This window comes from Arctopsyche grandis, chromosome 13, assembly GCF_051622035.1.
Source record: "Arctopsyche grandis isolate Sample6627 chromosome 13, ASM5162203v2, whole genome shotgun sequence".
Lineage (NCBI taxonomy): Eukaryota > Metazoa > Arthropoda > Insecta > Trichoptera > Hydropsychidae > Arctopsyche > Arctopsyche grandis.
In genome coordinates this window covers 11584526-11603034 of record NC_135367.1, presented here as the reverse complement: position 1 = coordinate 11603034, position 18509 = coordinate 11584526, and the positions used below count along the sequence as shown (strand labels likewise).

General features: G+C 31.7%; 3 protein-coding genes and 1 long non-coding RNA gene across 6 annotated transcripts in view; 2 read left to right on the top strand and 2 right to left on the bottom strand.

The window, feature by feature from the left end:
- The window catches only part of LOC143921171 (uncharacterized), an 895047-nt gene that overhangs the window by 520343 nt on the left and 356195 nt on the right, over positions 1-18509 (bottom strand). The gene's annotated exons all lie outside the window — the stretch shown is intronic.
- The window catches only part of LOC143921164 (uncharacterized), a 754379-nt gene that overhangs the window by 380793 nt on the left and 355077 nt on the right, over positions 1-18509 (top strand). The window lies entirely within an intron of this gene.
- LOC143921169 (uncharacterized) overlaps positions 1-18509 on the top strand; it is a 194605-nt gene that overhangs the window by 63421 nt on the left and 112675 nt on the right. The gene's annotated exons all lie outside the window — the stretch shown is intronic.
- LOC143920783 (uncharacterized) lies at positions 7932-10403 on the bottom strand. Its single transcript, XM_077443739.1, has 2 exons — positions 10201-10403; positions 7932-10130 (listed from the first exon to the last, which is right to left on the bottom strand). The coding sequence occupies exon 2, from the start codon at positions 10085-10087 to the stop codon at positions 9509-9511; it is 579 nt and encodes a 192-aa protein (XP_077299865.1). The 5' UTR covers positions 10088-10130; positions 10201-10403; the 3' UTR covers positions 7932-9508.

Genomic DNA, 18509 nt, shown 5'->3' with positions numbered 1-18509 from the left:
ATGGCTCGTCGTGCATTTCGTTAAATACGTGTGTACATACATACATGTGTATGTATTTTTAAAAAATTAATTTAAGCGGAAGTTTGCAGAGTTGGCAACCCTGTCATAAAAACGGCAATAGTATGAGTGTCCAGTGGCGTAGGTAGGGTAGAAAATCCGGCAGGCAGCAGCCCAACGTTGACGTCATAAGCCGCCGTCTAGACAAAACCTCTCCAGTCGACGTTATGTTCAGTCGCAAACGACTTTAATCGGGGCCTAAAGCGTCTCATCAGACTACTATCATCGACGAGACAGACGCTCAGACATCCTAAATTTATTTTAAAGTGTATATTTTTAAGCATTAGGTCAATTTCGTTCCAGTGCGGAAATTTGATCTTAATATTTCGGCGTATGTGGAAAAAATCATATCTCGTCCGCGGCGGATATATAAATGAATGTTTAGCTTCAAAGAGAGCGATAAAAACTAATGAATACCAGAACCGCATATTCTCGTATTTATAAACTCGAAAAAAAAAATGCATAATGCCGGTGTGTGCATGAATATTACACCACATCGGTTTGAGTCTTGTCTGAAATAAACGCTCTCTTTCAGAATAAATCGTCCGTCTGTCTGTTGGTTGTTTTTTTACTAACCTCTTATTGTGACCTGTTCACACATAGGTGAAAGTAGTAATGTCGTTCGAATTTATTTCCGTTCGTTCTAAAGTTCCTTCAATTTTTTATATCGGTTTAATTGACGTCGAATTTGTATTTTAAACGAGCAATTTTTGAATTTCGGTTCACGTACCGTGTAAGTACACATGTACACTATGGCGTAAGGATTCGAATGGGAGTGGCAGGATATTAGGTGAAAAGTCGTGCAGAAGAAATCTGTAGTGTAGAATATTAATTAAACTTGAGTCACGTCTGATACAACAAGGTTTACAATACATCAACGATACCACAAAGGTTTTCCTCGTGTATAACCAGAGAACACGAATACAAAAAAATTAGAAAATAAATTTTTGCCTTAGTTAAGAAACCCTGCTTGTGTAATATGTATTTCGTTCCAGTGAGAAAATTATAAAGGCACAAAGAGTATGAAATAATTTTTTTCGCATTTTATGAAATTATTGTATAGATATGACCGACGATTTCAATAGAATAATTATTTTCGAAAACGCATTTAAAACTTTTTGAAAAAAAAAATGATTTTGCGCTGAATTGTCGGTCCGTTGAATAGTTCATGCGCTGAATTGTCGTCTGCTGAGTTGTCATGCGCTGAGTTGTCGCGCGCCGAGTCGTCGTTGCCGAAAAGGTCGGCGCTAAATTAACATGCACTGGGTTGTCCTGTGTATGTACATATATTGTCACATATTTTATTCAACTATAATAAAATACGTACATACATATATGTACATACATATAAGGAACATATAAGGAACAAAATCATTAAATAAAATAATTTTTTCCAAAATAATGGGAATTTAAAATTGCTGTAGGCTTTAAATTTGGTATTAACTATTTATTTGTATAAAAAAGACCATCTCCCATATTTTGCGTTTTCATAACAGCCTAATTTAATTTTTGACAGATATTTATCATCACCATACATACTATAATAACTAAGTATAATAATATTTATAAAAACGGTTGCGATGTACATATGTAATCGGTTTGTGCCGGACGAGTCAACCAGTTTGGAGATTTCAAAACAAAAAATTTTAGTATGCCAGGATGTATATATTATTAATTATTATTACAAATCGATTTCGATTTCTTTTTCCGGATTCCTGTTTCAGTTCCGGATTCCGATTCTTTTTTCAGCTCCGGTTCCCGATTATTGTGTCAATTCCAGATCCGGATTCCTTTTTCAGTTCCGGTTCTCGATTCCGGATCTGGATTCCTGTTTCAGTTACGGTTCCAGATTACTGCTTCAGTTCCGTGTCCGGATTTCTTTTTCAGTACCGAGTTCAAATTCCTTTTTCGGTTCCGGATCCGGAATCCTGTTTCGGTTCCGGTTCCCGATCTATGTTTTAATTCCCATTCCCATCCCGATTTTTGTTTCAGTTCTAATTCCGAGTAATTATTACTATTCGTATTGTAACTTTACTTCAAATCATGTATTAATTCGTTTCCGAAACAACCCGTTGAAATTTCAACGGGCAAAATACTAGTAACAAGTATAATAACAAATTTTTTTTTCAAACTATAATTGGAAAATTGATGACACTGAGGACAGCCTTGGTTGTATTAATATGAAAGTAAATAGAAGTGATAGTGAGTTTTTATTCTACAGAAGACAGGAAAGCAGTGTCGCATGAGGCTTTTGTACCCCCATTGTTCCTTACAATACAATGGTTAAAATGTTAATTCTAAACGTCCTTGATCGCAAAGGTCGTCTCCACTAATCACACCAGACGTCAAAGTATCATCGCCTCAACTCGTCAGATGATAACATGCGTTATCTTATTCCTATTATTCGAAAAAAATAACACTGATAAACTCGGACCGGACAGACGCAAAGGCGTCACCTTATTTCTAGACACTTTTAGTTATTATTGAATTCATCGTGCGATTTTTATTATTAATGGTTAGACTCACACTTGATTAGTACCGAGAGGCACGAAATTAGCATTTTAGGGGTCACTATGTTCAAATTTTGTCGGTGACACTTGCCAAGAGAGTGAATTAAAATTGCAAACTATGTATGTACCCAGTGTGTACATACATATGTATGTATGTACGAGTGCTAGCATGTCTGGTGCACCCACTCCTAAATATTTACTCGCTTATTATACATACATATGTACATACATATATCTATCGATTCGTTCAAAAGTCATACAAATACTCCGTACAAATACGTGACTAATCGCCAGTTGATGATTGTAAAATATATGTACGTGCATTGTAATATAAGTATAATATTAAAAATAAATACTTCAGGTGTAACGTAACGCGCCGTCCCTCGTCGTCATCCGATATCGATCGATATTCCGCGATAGAATCTGCGAGTATCAATCGAAAAATCGATCAGTTGGAACTGTTGGAAGTGACAGTGGATTTGAATTTTATGTAAATTTATAATTCGATACTATTCGTAATTATTCGTTGAAGTATGCTATGTATAATATGAAGTTGAAAAGTTTTATTTTAATGCGGTATAATACATAGTAGCCTATATACATAAGTACAGATGTATGTTATGTACACACATGTATGTATGTACATTAGGATGGTCCACGATCAGGAGATATTTTTGTGATGCTGTTAATAACTGTTTTCATAGAAATTTAAACCCTTTACAGAAGATGTTTTATTTGGATATACATTTTTTTAATTTTTTTAACATAATTCTGTATTCTATCAAAAGGTATACATTTATTTTTAATACATTATATTGTATAAAAAATATGGATATGTTTTGATTCGTATTCGTAGCACTGACTTACTGCAAATATGCTAAATAAATTGCTTTGTAAATATTTTTACATTTTAATGCAAATAATGATTTTCGCTCATATGTAGTATTGTTTTTTTCTATGTATGTATCAATTTTGTGTAAAAACTATAACGAAATACTTACATGAACGATGAAACGTTCAGAAGGTCCTTTTTTGGGATTTTGAAATACATGGTCGTTAAAATGAGAATTTGACATAGAGCTTTCTTCCAAATTCTTCCCGATTTTGATCGATATTTTTTAGAATCAATTTCACTGCATCATATCGTTTGGACAGCAACATTGCGATAATTTAAGTTGTTTGAAAATTTTCATCTATGATTCGAGCTCTGTTTTCTTTACTCTACATATTCCCGTGTTTTTGGAATTATTCAATCAAAGAACATGCACTTCATTTAAAAAAACCAAAAAATAAACGGAAACCATAAAAACAACGCGAGGAAACTATTACTCTCAAAGCATTGATTTGGGTCAAATGGACAATTTCGCATTTTTTTAAAATAAAAATCAACTAAATAAGATAAACTAGGATTAAACAATAGATGAATTGCTAGTAAGATGCGATACAGGTAATGTATGTTTCCAATACCCTAGTATTTTCGTTTAAAATCATTTTTACAAGTGGCCTAACACATTTGTCCACGGCTGTACATATAATATATCATGATTGAAAACTCAATAATCAGACTCATTCAATATGAATATTCTATTTAAATTTATCTATTTAAAATACACAAAATATAATCGCGACTTTGCATTTTCAACGTACAGACGACAGTTCTCCATAGTAAGCGCTTCGTGCTGACTAGACGCTTTAGAACTTCAAAATCATACATACATACATATGTAACATATGTACATATAACTTAAAATAGCGCTTTACTACAAAAACAAAAAAAATACATATTTTATAAATAATTTACATTATATGTGAGATGAGGAGATTATATTCAGTAACAAATATTGATTTTTAAACTTAGCCTACTAAAAATTGAAAACTCGTTTTCTTGTCGGAAAATTCCGGGAAATTTGCAACAATTTCGACCGCAGATCTCGTTTTTACGTAGCACCTTTAATAAAATTTTCATTGATGAGTAGGCGATGGACGGTGAGCCTTACCGATGGTTATGTACCCCTTAGCGTGTCTAGACGGCCAAGGCCCGCAATGAAGTGCATAAAACCTGTACACCCCGCAGCGATGAGGTTCTATTCCCGGCTTAGCAAAAAATGCACTCCTCGCCGTATGGGCTTACCATTGCTTACAGTCATCTCCCCGAATAAAAAAATATATACTTATATTAAACCTGTTCGCCTTTTTCCTACATATATGTATTATATGTACATACCACCCGGTTGTATCGCGCGATACGTGTTTTGGCCGTACGGGCTGATTTGGCAATATTTTCCGCACTCAGTGCAAGTACATATGTACATACATACACATGCGTATGAACATATCGCTATTTGTGCATTGTTTGAGCGTTAAAAAATTTGGTCATTGTTTGAACATTGAAATACGTCAGTATTGTAAATATTGTGTGTGTATTTTGTTTATCGTACAATTCAGGCTCTGTGTGTAGATGAAATGCTTTGAGTTGAAATTTATTTAAATATTGATAAAAATTTTATGACCTATTGTTTGGGCCCTCGCGAAGGAGGTGTTGATTTTAATAGAAATATAATATTATACATATATGGATAAGTATCGATAAGGTATACACAGAACGAATTCGAAACATGTGTTATAAATCGTAAATAATAAATTAAGCTGGAGAAGATGTAAATTAGTAAATTACCTATTATACCTGATATCAAGTGCAGGCCGTTATTTTGATCATCTGTGTAAATATTAGATGTAGAGTTGATATTAAAAAAAATATATCTTATCATATTTCGTATGTATGTACATATATGTATTTCAAATTTTCTCCATTTCAGCCGTTGAAAATTTAATTAAAATTTATTAATGACAAATCATTATTATTTTGATTGATGTTAATATGAAAAAAGTTTGTGTTTCAATTTTCCGGAAAATTCATCATTGATACTGAAATAATAGTTATATTGTATGTAAATTTACTGAAAGATACATATATACAAGTTTCAAATTAAAGTTGTAGAAAATTTCATCCAATTCGTGTACCCATGTACATATTATATGTGTAGTTGATTTAAAATGGCTTTCTTACAAGCTTCGACTTTTAGTTTTGAAAGTCGTCAACAATGCATTAAAGTGTTTCATACCCGGATAAGACTTCATCTATAGCTAAGTACTACTTATATGTGCATTTTTTAGTTGAAGCTATTACGCCCAGACATACATACGTTATAGATTTGTGATAACAAAAAAAAGCAGACGTGATTAGAGAGCTCGTAGCAGCGCTCTGGTGCAATTTGTTGCGAGTTGGTTCGGCTGCACATACGCAGAAGACCTTTGGGGTTTCCGTGCAGATTTTTTTTCGCCGTGCAAAGTGTGGTTGGTGGAGTCATTTTTTTTTCATCGTTGCAAAATAGAGTTTTGGATTCGTCGGTCGATTTCCGCAAACAACTTTTTTTCCCGGCGGCCGTCGTCCGTTCGATGAACCGAGTGCGCGCCTTTTTTTGCACGTCGATTTCTGCAAATTACTGTTATTTATGTCCGACCCGATAAGTGTGTACACGACGACGTGCACACACATGCACAATTTTATAATGTCTAGATAATTATTTTGCAATGCAACCGACAACGGACGCGACGCGACGTTGCGAATCTATGATCAATACACTCTCGTGCCACCTACACTCCACTCGACTCCACTGTCGGGTCGATTTCGTTTATTTTAACGAGAAAATGGCTTAGAAATTAATCGAAATGTTGAGTTAAGTTTGTACATATTTAAGATTGACTAAAAAGAAGGCCATTTTATAAACTTTTGAATTGGTAGATACATATAACGCCTATTGTTGCATCTTGAGAATTAATTTATAATATTGACCTGTACTAAATTTTTGTGTTAATAAATAATTTAAAAAAAGAAAATTCATTCATTTGATACTAACGCCGTTCCTGAAAACATTAGAGGTGCTAATAACATTGATGCCTTCTTGAAAGGTGTTAATTGATACATCTGTGGAAGATGTAATTAAAATGCAATGTTATACTAATTTATTTTAGTTTGTTTTTTGTTTACATGTTTTAGTTAGCAATTTGCTATTAAATAAATAAACTTATAAATTAAATTAAGTTTGAAAAGTAATAAAGTTTAAATGGAATGTAATTGGGTATATGTATGTACATATGTTAGCAGTGATCGCCGTTGGATGGATGCTTTTCACAATTTCTTAATTTTTCAAATTTCGCAATTTCGTCAATTTCTTAGAAAACCTATGCTTTTTTGCTCCCTTGCTTTGAAAACCATGTCCAACGAACGCCGTAAGACCCCCTCATTTTATCTTTTTAAATTATAATATTGAAAAAAAGAGTAATACTTGAATTATATTAATTATATTGAACATTAATTTTTCTAATGAAATAACAATACTGACTATAATATTTTATGATTTATAAGGAATGCAGGAAGATGACTGTCAAATATCAACTTAACTTAATCAAATAATACTCACGAATAAAAAATGTCAAACAATAAACTGTCATCGGTACAAATGGTTGCTTGGATTTGTATTTTAATTAAATTGCTGAAACGTGACATAAAACTAAATATGTATTTAGGATGAATTTAATGACAGCTATTTTTCAATACATTTTGAAGAAGATCTCTTATAAAATTAATTGTTTAAAAAAATATATACCCTCGGGCCGGTCCTGTTATGTACTTTTGTCAAAATCTGAAAAGATTTATCGATTTATTGGAAATTTAAATTGACAGTAAATTTGAATTTCGAAAAGAAAATGAATTTGTTAAATTGTATAATATTGTAAGGTAGTTATATACACACATTAATGCATATACATATATAGTATAGAAGTTCAGTGTAATATATTCAAAAATTATCAACCAGCTTTTTGAAATCGGACACTTCTTTGATTAAACAAAAATCCTATGATGTAATGCACCTATGTACATACATATATAAATTGTAAAGTGTAAAAACCCTATTTGAATATTATCATTCGTGCGATAGCTATCGCATAATTTATTAACATTTTTTTCGTAAATTAAATTTAAGAATGTCGTGAGTTATAAGTAGGAAAAATATCAACAATAGAATAATTTATCAAAAATATTATTACCGTCGGGCGATTACTTTTTTTGTATTATAAAAATTTCAATAATTCATCAGCCAAACGTTGAATGGCTGGAGACGTGTCAGATGAGCAAGGCGATAGAATGAAGCCGGTGTCTAAAAATGGGAACTTATCGACGAATCGAAGGATGTACGTACGTACGTATCAGTGGCGTGCGGTGACTTTTCAAACAAGGGATGCTGTCTCTTGTTTGAAAAAAAAAACCGACCAATTTATTTTTTAAAATTTTATTTTATTCTTCGTTCCTTTTTACAAAATTCATCGATAACCGCATCATAGAATTTTTTATTGTTTTTTAAATTTGACATTATTTTCTTTTCGATTGCAATTTTAGTAAGACCAGAGAGTCTTTCTTCACTTTGACTACTTCTGGTGAACGTTTTAATTCTTTTCATAGTCGAAAATGATCGTTCAGCCGATGCGCTCGTGGAAGGTATCGTACAAATTAATTGTATTAAACTAAATACTTGTTCCAAAACTTCTATTAGATCATCTTTCACAATTAATTCCTTTACGTCATTTATAGATTTCAAATGAAAATCTTGCGTTGAGTACATGTAAATTAATTCGCTTTTTAATTTCATCAAATCAAATTATTTTCCATAAGTTAGGTGGAGTGATTTAAATAGGATATCTGGAAAATTATTTTCATATTCTTTAAATTTTTTGACGTTAAAAAAAATTAAAAGAAATTTTAAATTTTCGATATCTCGAAATCGATTGGTTGTATTTACTGAAAGAGTTTCTAAAATTTCAGAATAGTGAAGTTTATACGTTGTTTTCACATCTTCTTCACATTCAGCATATTTTCTTTTTCTATTAAAATTTTTAGTTATTACTTTGTTCCACAATGAATCAAAATCGTCTTTTTTGTTATCTAAATATTTTACAAATTTTTTAATTTCACTTACGCAATACGATATGTCAAAGGTTTTTTTTTGTAAAATTTCAAATAAAAAATCTGCCGAATTAAATATTGCAGAAAATAAATGCAAATTGAAATTGAATTCAAACTCTTTTAAATAACGATGAAGGACTTCAGCATTTATGACAGCATCAGTATCCCATTCGTCTTCATCATTAATTATTTGATTAAATATTTCCATTAATTCTGTTTGATATTCTAATACCATATTTAAAATTTTGCTATTGTAGTTCCATCGTGTAGGGGCAGCAGTGGGAAATCGTTTTTTTATTTGACAATCGAGAAGGGAAATTCTTCTTGAAGACTTACAAAAAAAAGTTGAAAATGACAACATACGGCTGAAAAAACGTTTGCATCCGGATATATGGTTAACAGATTGCGACAAAACTAAATTCAATCTCTGAGCGTAACAATGGACAAATAAAGAATTAGGACAAATATCTCGAATTTTTCGTTGCACTCCATTATGCTCCCCGGACATTACAGCCGCTCCATCATACGTTTGTGCAATTAATTTGTCCAAACAACCAAATTCTTCCAAGGTCTCACGTATGTGCTGAAAAAGAGAATTAGCTGTTCTATTGGGACTAACATCGACAAATCCAACTAATCTCTCCTGAATTTCATTGTTTTCATCTACATATCTAAAAATAGTAGATAGCTGAGCTTTGCGACTGATATCTGTAGATTCGTCCACAATTATGGAAACAAATTTTGATGCACGTATTTCAGTTTTAATCTCATCTAGCAAGACTTTTGATATTGCGGATACCAAGTCATTTTGTATATGGTTCGATAATCCAGTAAACACCGTAGAGTTATCTAAATGAGTTTTCAATTTTATGTCTGATTCACTCAACAGATACAGCAATTCAATATAATTCCCTCTATTTTACGATTCCTGGTGTTCAAAATGTCCTCGTAAAGGTTGTTCTTGTTTTGCTAAAAAACAGATCGCGCTTATTAATTTCGACAAAATGTATCTATTTGCAGTAACTTCTTTGTTGTGCATTTCAATATTTGCTTTAAATTGAGCACTTAAAAAATTTTCTATACGAGGTCCCTTTCCAAATTTTTTAAATTGAGCAGCAGAACATATGTGAGCTTGAGAACATTCATGTCTCTTGCGCGATTTACTTAAATTGTTTAGGTCAGAAAATCCAAATTTACTCCAGACATTCACTTCTTGAGAAAATAAAATACATGGCCAACAGAATAATTTCGTTAAGTGAGCACATCCACAAATCCATGAAATTTTTTCGTATGTTTCTGTGTTAAAATACCTTTTAAATGTTTTTGTTTTAGACTGAATATTTAATATTGGTGTGGGTTTGGGGCTCTTAACAATAATCTCCTTTTCATTAAATGGGAGAGAAGCAAATCTTCTTTTCAGCACATTTTCAATTAAACAATTGCAATTATTATTGATCTCGACGACAAGTCCACTCTCATTGTTATTTTCGATATCCATATTAAAGGCAATAATGAAAACTCGTAAGTAGTGGAACAGTAAACTAAAAATAAAGTTAGACGAAACTAATTAAAATGAAAACTTAATTCAAAAGTAAAAAATAACCAACTTACAGTATAAATGATTAACTTCGTCTAAAGAAATGAATCGGCTAGCTTTTTGATAAATAACTTGGGGCGTAGCGTGCGGAAATATCGATCAACAGCGGCTTCCAAGTGAAACTCAATAGATAAGCAAACAGAGAAACCGAATCCACCGTAGAGGTTAAACAAGTGTCAACGCGTCCGCGCGAATAAGACAGCCTCATAGTGCGCATGCGCAAATGGGATCGGTATCGACTCCGAATCCATGACGCGGGCGCACTTCAGTCAGCGTCTACTCGCCAGCGTCACTCGCCTGTGGCCGGCCGGCCGCCCGCCCGCCTATGCGAATCCTTAATAAAAATTATCAAAAGATCCTATATAATGCATCATGTAACAAAAAACACGTGATATGTGAAATATATATATATATACTCATAAACTACATCATAATCACGTACATCACTAAGAATACATCGAAGCGAAATTCAAATATTTATTAAAAATACTCTTGGCTTTTTAAAGTTATAGGGGATGCGCCGCATCCACCGCATCCATGGACCGCACGCCACTGGTACGTATGTGTGTTTTGTATCGAACGTCACCCCTAGACAAGCGGTTTGGGAAGCGCAGAACGTGCCGAAATATCCGCGGGACAAAGGGTTGACGTAATCCGTGTCAAGACAGTTAACGTGATTCACACACAGATTAACTGGAAAGTCGTGAGTGTCGTCTATTTTAGACGACGACCGTGAATACTTAACTTTGACCGCGTTGCTGAAACGGTTGACAGGCCCTGAGACTCGATTTTTTCTACGCGATCGGAAAATTCACTAGTTGGGTGAAAATTGGCGAATTTGTTTCGTATCGGTTGATGAAACTGCATAAGATATTCAATACTGATTAAGAATATAGTATTTTTAGTGAAAAATGTAAATTGAAAAAGTAGAAGTGCGAGCTTAGTTTTAGTAATAATTTGAAAAGTGGCCGTTCAAATGTTATTAAGATTTTAATTTATAGCCTGTAGTGTAAGTAAAATATGGGGAGCTAATTTTAATGAAAATTTTACCGCTGATAATACCATTTTTATGACATACATAATTATACATTTCTCATAAATTTGTCCTATATTGATTTCAAATTTCCATTGTATTTATTGATTACAAAACATTTTCATATCCTTATTATTTTTTTTAAATGTGCATCAATTTAATTTAATTTCAATTGTTGTTATTAAAGATATTTTTCTTCAATTCATCATTAAATTAAATATCAATATAAATTCTATAAAATTATATCTGGCTCATTAAGCTAAATAAAAATTGAAAGCATACAATCAACTTTATCTATATGTATGTATATATTTATATATATATACATATGTATAAAATATATTTTATACTGTTATTGAACATATTAGTTAATACAATCTCGGGGTAAATAGTATCATAAACTTGAATACAATATTCTTGAACATATTCGAATTGCAGAGTATGTAATTAAATATGATTTCGCACAAATTTATATTATAATAATGACTCGTATCGAACTAGTCACACACATAAACATAATTTCTGATCAGTTTGTGTGTTAATAAAAAATAAAAATAACATAAGTGATAATAAAAATCCGGATACAGATAGACGTCATACGAACCAGCGGATACAATGTGCACCCGTCCAGTGCATACACATGTAGATAAAACGTCCGATAAACAATTAACATGTGCTCGATCGTCTGTCTGAGCGTCTGTGGACAGAAGTGAAATAAAAATGCGAGATAGCAGTCAACGGCTGAGAGGGCATAGTCGTAATGACGAGCGATGGGCAAGTAATGGTAAGGGGTGAAACAATAAATAAACTCATTTGAGAGCAAAGTTGGTTGTTCGATGCACAAAGCGTGTACGTGCATATGTGTCGATGTGGTGCAAGAGAGTCTGGGCTGCAGCGTTTTTCCAGTTTATAAGGATGTAGTGGAGACTGGATGGAGAGTGGAGACGACGACGGGTCAAGGAACGGAAGGCCACGAGACGGACCGGGGGTAAGACGGGGGGTCGAGGGACGAAGCCAGATCTCCAACGCGAACCGCACTTTGAGGTGCTGTGGTTCTGCAAACAACATTGAAAAATACCGACATCCAACGTCTCCAAAGCCTACTTCTATAACACCTACTGTGCACTTCGATTTCATCCATTTATGGATACATACCTACATAGTACATATATTATACATACATACATACATAAAACCTTTTTTTATTTTTCTAATTAGTCTTAAACACTCAATAGTTCTTTCAAAGTTACATTCAAAATTCTTTAAGCAACTGTCTAAATAAATATTTGTAGTATGAAAATTGTTTTCATGTTTTACTTCGCTAATCAAAAGTTTTTAATTAACTTGAATGGTTTCGTTCGTTCAGGATAATCCCCATTTTGACCCACTTTTCATCGTTAAATCGATCTGAAATTTCTAATGTACATACGTGCATATCTACGTTTTTTTATCATTTCTAATGTACGTACATATCTACATATGTTTTTTGATTGATTTAATTCATACATTAATAGTTCAACGAGCGTACACGATACAGGCAATAGGACAAAAAGGAGACAGAAATGGAACTGATAAAATAAAATTCTCTTCTATATTACTATATTTATATTCGAATTATTAACCTTTTACATAATATGTAAAAAATAAGTATGTTTTTTGAAATTTTAGTTTGTGGTACGATTTTTCTTTTGTAATTATTTAAAAATTCTGATATTTCGATCACATATTGCACAACACTACTACAGATATATGTATGTACATATATATCTACACAAATTATGGTGATGTATTAATTTTATCAAAAAAAAAAAATATCTTGTACAAGACTTTTTAAAAGTTATAATTATATTAACGATACTGAAAACTGATGTGCATAAGCGTACGTAAATAATTTTATTCAATAAGTACATATGTATGAGTCGTTATATTTGAAAGTGGAAAATGTCCACTTTTCTTCATTTCGAGAAATATTTCGCAAAACATTAATTAAATATAATGTTTTGCGTTTAACAATATTTAAAAATACTGGTGGCCTGTTTTTTTCAGAGATTCTGGAGATATCTAAATAGAATAAGTGATTTATTCACAATTTGTGAATTACGTCAAATATAAATGAAAATTGGACTTCCGCCACTTTCAAATATAACTGCTCATATGTACATACATACATACATATATAGGTAACGGTATTGTGTGATTTTTTTTCAATTTAATAGAAAAATTAGTGACTTAAAAACGTATATTTTATATCAAAACAGAACAAATAATAAAATACATTACAAAAGATCAATTATAGGTTTCCGCTGGCAGTAATAAACTAAAGGGTAAACATACACATAGTCATACATAAAATTTGGAAATTAACATAAGAAAAAACAGAGAAATTAAATAATTAAATGTGAGTAATAAATTTCACAGTTAGTAAGATATGAGAAAGTAGAAAAGTTTTTAATATTAGGTTTATACGAGATGAGAGTAAATAATATTAAAAAAAGTAATTTTTACCACTGTTTGATTAAGTTGTGGTAGAAAGCCGCGTTTGGATAGCTAGTTGTCATCGCTTCGATCTGACACAAGATTCCGATGTAATTTTTAATGAGTTCGTTAATGATTAAGCTCCTCTAGCTTCACGCTGGACACATTACCTTTCTTCAATGGTAGCTAACTCCCGTACGTTGGTAAAATATAAAAACGATCTAAAGAGTGAAAGCGGTTCAAAATAAAATCGCAAATTTTTGTAAGGCAAGATTTTCATAGAAACTAGTAAAAAGCAGACAAAACCTTTTGCAAAACTAATCTAGTCTGTCTAATACCTCCTCTTTCCCTATTTATCTTCATGATATCGATTACAACAAATCTTCCCCACTTTAAGTCACATATTATAAAATAATTAATCTCATTAATATTGCAAACCGCTTCATTATCATATTGATTAATTAATAGTAAGAATTTGGATAACTGTTAGTTTGATATGCAAAGATTTGTACAATCCAAAACTTATTGTGGTACTCCCTTATTATATAGCTTGTTAATGATTTCATTAAAAATTATTGTATTTATATTAAAATATATATATTTATATGAAAATAAACTCTCAAATGAGAAATAAGGATAAGTGTAAAATCCGGAAGAACATAAAATTCATCCTCACGAAATAATAACAATGATAATTTAAGCCGATTGGCATATACATACGTAAGTATGTATTAGTGGAGGAAGAGGTCGTGTTTTCGTTAAGCAAATTCAATTTGGAAGAGCAAATCCGTCCGACCCGTGCGTTAAATTATGGTAAAATTGTTAACCTAACCTCGTCACACAATCGTAACGTAATTATAACTCACCCGTTAAATTAAATTACCCATCCCCATATATTACACTGTCCGATGTGCGTGTCGCAATTTATATATGTACATATGTATGTGGACACGTACACATTGTATTATGGGTTGGGTTCTTATCGACTTCACGTCGATCGTATCGAATTTATTTAAATACATATAAAACATTATGATGAATTTCGCATATTGATGAGGGGAGTCGTGTGGCATATGTAGACACGTATGGCGAAATGTGCCGTTATGTGTCGCCATTTAAACGTACCTACACGCCATTTGATTTCTGTACATGCAATTTTATGACGTGTCGAATGATCCAAATCGTCTTTTGTTCCGTCTAAAAATGGAATACGATGAAAATAAAGCGGAAACGTGATTTTGTAATCGATTTTGCCGATAAGGAAGTTCCTACGTTTCATTTTTTTTCATTTGTTTATTTGCAACGTGAAACTGCAATGTGTATATTTGATATTTGTGTAGGTAGCAAATCTAATATCTAATTGACTTGCAGATGTTCTGTTTGTGGGTAAAATTTCAAAGCTTATCGCGTTTAGGTACCTAATATTTAAATAGGACATAACTGTTTTCGAAATTTTGTACATATGTATATATGTTTAGAATTGCATATATACATATTATGTATATGCATTAGAATTTTAGAACTATGAACGAATTTTAAGCAATAGATAATGAGGAGGTTAAAACTTAAAAGTACAATACAACATCTTGCTCTCTTCGGGCTACCAAGGAGTTAAAGCTAGTGTTTCTGATTTCCCGGACTTTTTTTAATTCCGAGGACACGGGATTGAGCTCGAGTCAGTTCCCGGGATCCCGGGACATACATAATGTAAATATAACATTCAATTTAATTTGTTGTTTTTTAATATATTTTTTTATATATTAAAAAAATGTAAACAATATACCTATTAGCTGAAAAAAATATTATAAAATTTATTTATTTGAAAACTAAAAGGCCTATTGTGAGACTTGCAAATATTTCCAGCAATAGTCGAAGCTATTTTTATTTAAGCTATTTTGTAGATTTGTCTTTGATAACTCCTTATTTAATTCTTCAATCATCGTCAAACACACCTGTCAGTATTTCTTCCATTGTGGAATCGTCAATACAAGAAGGATACACTCACTTCATAATATTTTCATCGTAAGATAGCAGTCGCCTTTATTGTTACAATAAAATAACGTTTTGATTGAAATTTTTTCTATTGATTCGATATAAGAATTGCCGGGACACTGGACATCCAGAATTCCGTGAATTCCCGGGAACTTCCGTCCCGGGTATTCACGGAATGCGCGTCACAGATGTTTGTGGAATGACACGTACCTCACTTTGAGACCATTCTCAGGATTAGAGCGGCCTCTCTACGTAATCATGTCTAATTATAATCTTGCGGCCGCGACAACTCATTTCCATTCATCACTGTATCGAATATATTTACATATGTATGTATGTACATATACTCGATGGATGGAACTGCTACACCGGCCACCATAAATTACACTGTTCGACAAATGACGACTTTTTTTTTGGTTCAGAGACGAGATATGACTTTTCTTATAGATCTATGCTCAGTAAACACGAATCTGGTAATAAAAAATGTTGATTGGCTCGAGATTCGGAGATATATGGATTTTTTTAAATCACGCGATTTTTCTATATGTTGGTGTTGTTCGGTCGATGTCTCATAATCTGTTAATTTTCTGTTCAAAATGAATATTGGAATCTATAGTCGAGTATTTTATCTTTCATTTTTAGCACTTTTCAGCTTTCAAACCTCTCTAAGTATCTCCGAATCTTGCGCCAATCAACATTTTTTATTACCACATTCGTGTTTACTGGGCATAGATCTATATGAAAAGTCATATCTCGTCTCTGAATCATTTTTTGTGTCGAATAGTGTTATTTGTTAATTCATTAATTAATTATTTAAATTATTTAATTATGAAATATTTATTATTATATGCATATTATAATATTATTATATTTATTTTATCATTTGTATTATCTATATATTGTTTTCATATATGTATGGACGATAAGGATTACACTATTCTATTCCCTATCGTCTGGAATAAAGATAATAATTATTATTATTATTTATTATAAATCTGTAGTGACTGAAGTTGATAATAGAAAAGTTTATGAATGTTTTGTTTAATACGTAAATATGATGATGAATTTATTGAAAGGTTATTTATGTGTTAGTTTTGTAGTTAGAATAATATATGTACATATGTAATATGACGGGGATTTGTATGGGGAAAAATTTGACAAGAATGCTCTTGTATAAAAAGGAAATAAGGTGTAAATTAAAATAAGGAATTTCATGATTATTCATTAATTAACACGTTCTCGCTTGCCGTATGATTCACGGTGCAATTTTTCAGGTCTTTATGGCGTTCATAAATATTCATATTTTGAAAAACTTTTTGCGATTGAATTAATATGATAAATTGTAATCACAGCGACGAGTCTCTCTGTAATTGGGAACGTAAAAGTGAAGAAAAATCACTTGAGATTCATCAGCTAATTTAGATTCCATATCGGACCGTTTCATATCGTACTCGTACTACCTGCTTGATGTATAAAGTTCTTTGTGAAATATGCTTACAACGAAACATTTTTAATATGCAGTTTAAAACACAAAGTAAAAACACATTATAAAATAAAATTTGTTGAGCGGAACTTTATTTTTTATTATTTTTGTAGAGGGAATTTTTTGAAAAGAATTATAACATGAATTTTAATAAAAAACTTTTCTTATTTCCCGGAAACGCGTATCAAGCGAGTGACATCCATATAACTATAATATGTACATATACATGATAACATCCCGAATGAGTAATAATACATTTCATACGTACATACATATGTATGTATGTATGTATATAGATATTAAGTTTTTGAATATTCAAATTTATTGTATGCTTTGTAGAAAATAATTGTTATTAAAATTATTGATACATGTATTAATATATAAACCTGTATAATCCAAGCATGCTTGTTTTTTACGAAAAACGTTTAACAATAAACCGATAAACAATACAATTTTTGGGGGATTATTCATAACTACAAATACATTTTTAAGAAAGCATTTTAATCCGTTTTATTTCAATTATAATATAAATTATTTTAAAATCTTAGAACATCCGCCAGACCTATCGCATGAATAGACGATACCCGTCAGATAATTAATATATTATACTCGATAGATGATACTCGTCAGATAATTAGTATATTTATCGTTTATTTTTTAAATGCAGTGAATTAAAATCCTATTGATGTGGAGGTATAATCCCGATGGTACTTAATTTAATGTAAATATGTGTTACAGTTGAAATATATCTTCCAATCATAATATATTTTGACTAGTTGGAACAAATTCCATCTAACCTGGTACCAAATAACGTTTTAGTGTATTTTCAGTTGCAATGTATGTATTTTGACTAGTTGGAATGTAATTCGCCATATGAATCAACCTACGTGGGTTAGACGGATTATATAAGTTGGTACCAGGTTAAATGCAAAAGTAAGATTTTATCGAAAACGTCAAACGATTAGTAAATTGAGTTGGAAAGTCACATTTTTCTTTTGGACACCTTCTGAGAGTTATCGTAATATATTACTCATTACCATAATTCGTAATGCCTGGCAAATATTAACGCATTATTGAATTCTAAAGCATTCGTAAAAACATTAGAGCTGTTAAAACTCAACTGTTACATATATTACAACTGGCGTACATTGTTCAAAGTGTATTTGTGCTTGTAGAGATATAATTTACTTGTTGAATTATTTTCGAGTATGAATGACCAAAAACGCCATTTGGAATATATAACAACTGAAAAAACACTTCGGCTGTTACATATGCGTTGGTTGCTTGCACCAAATCTATAACTTATAAGAGGAAAAGTTTGTTTGTATTTCAAGTACTGT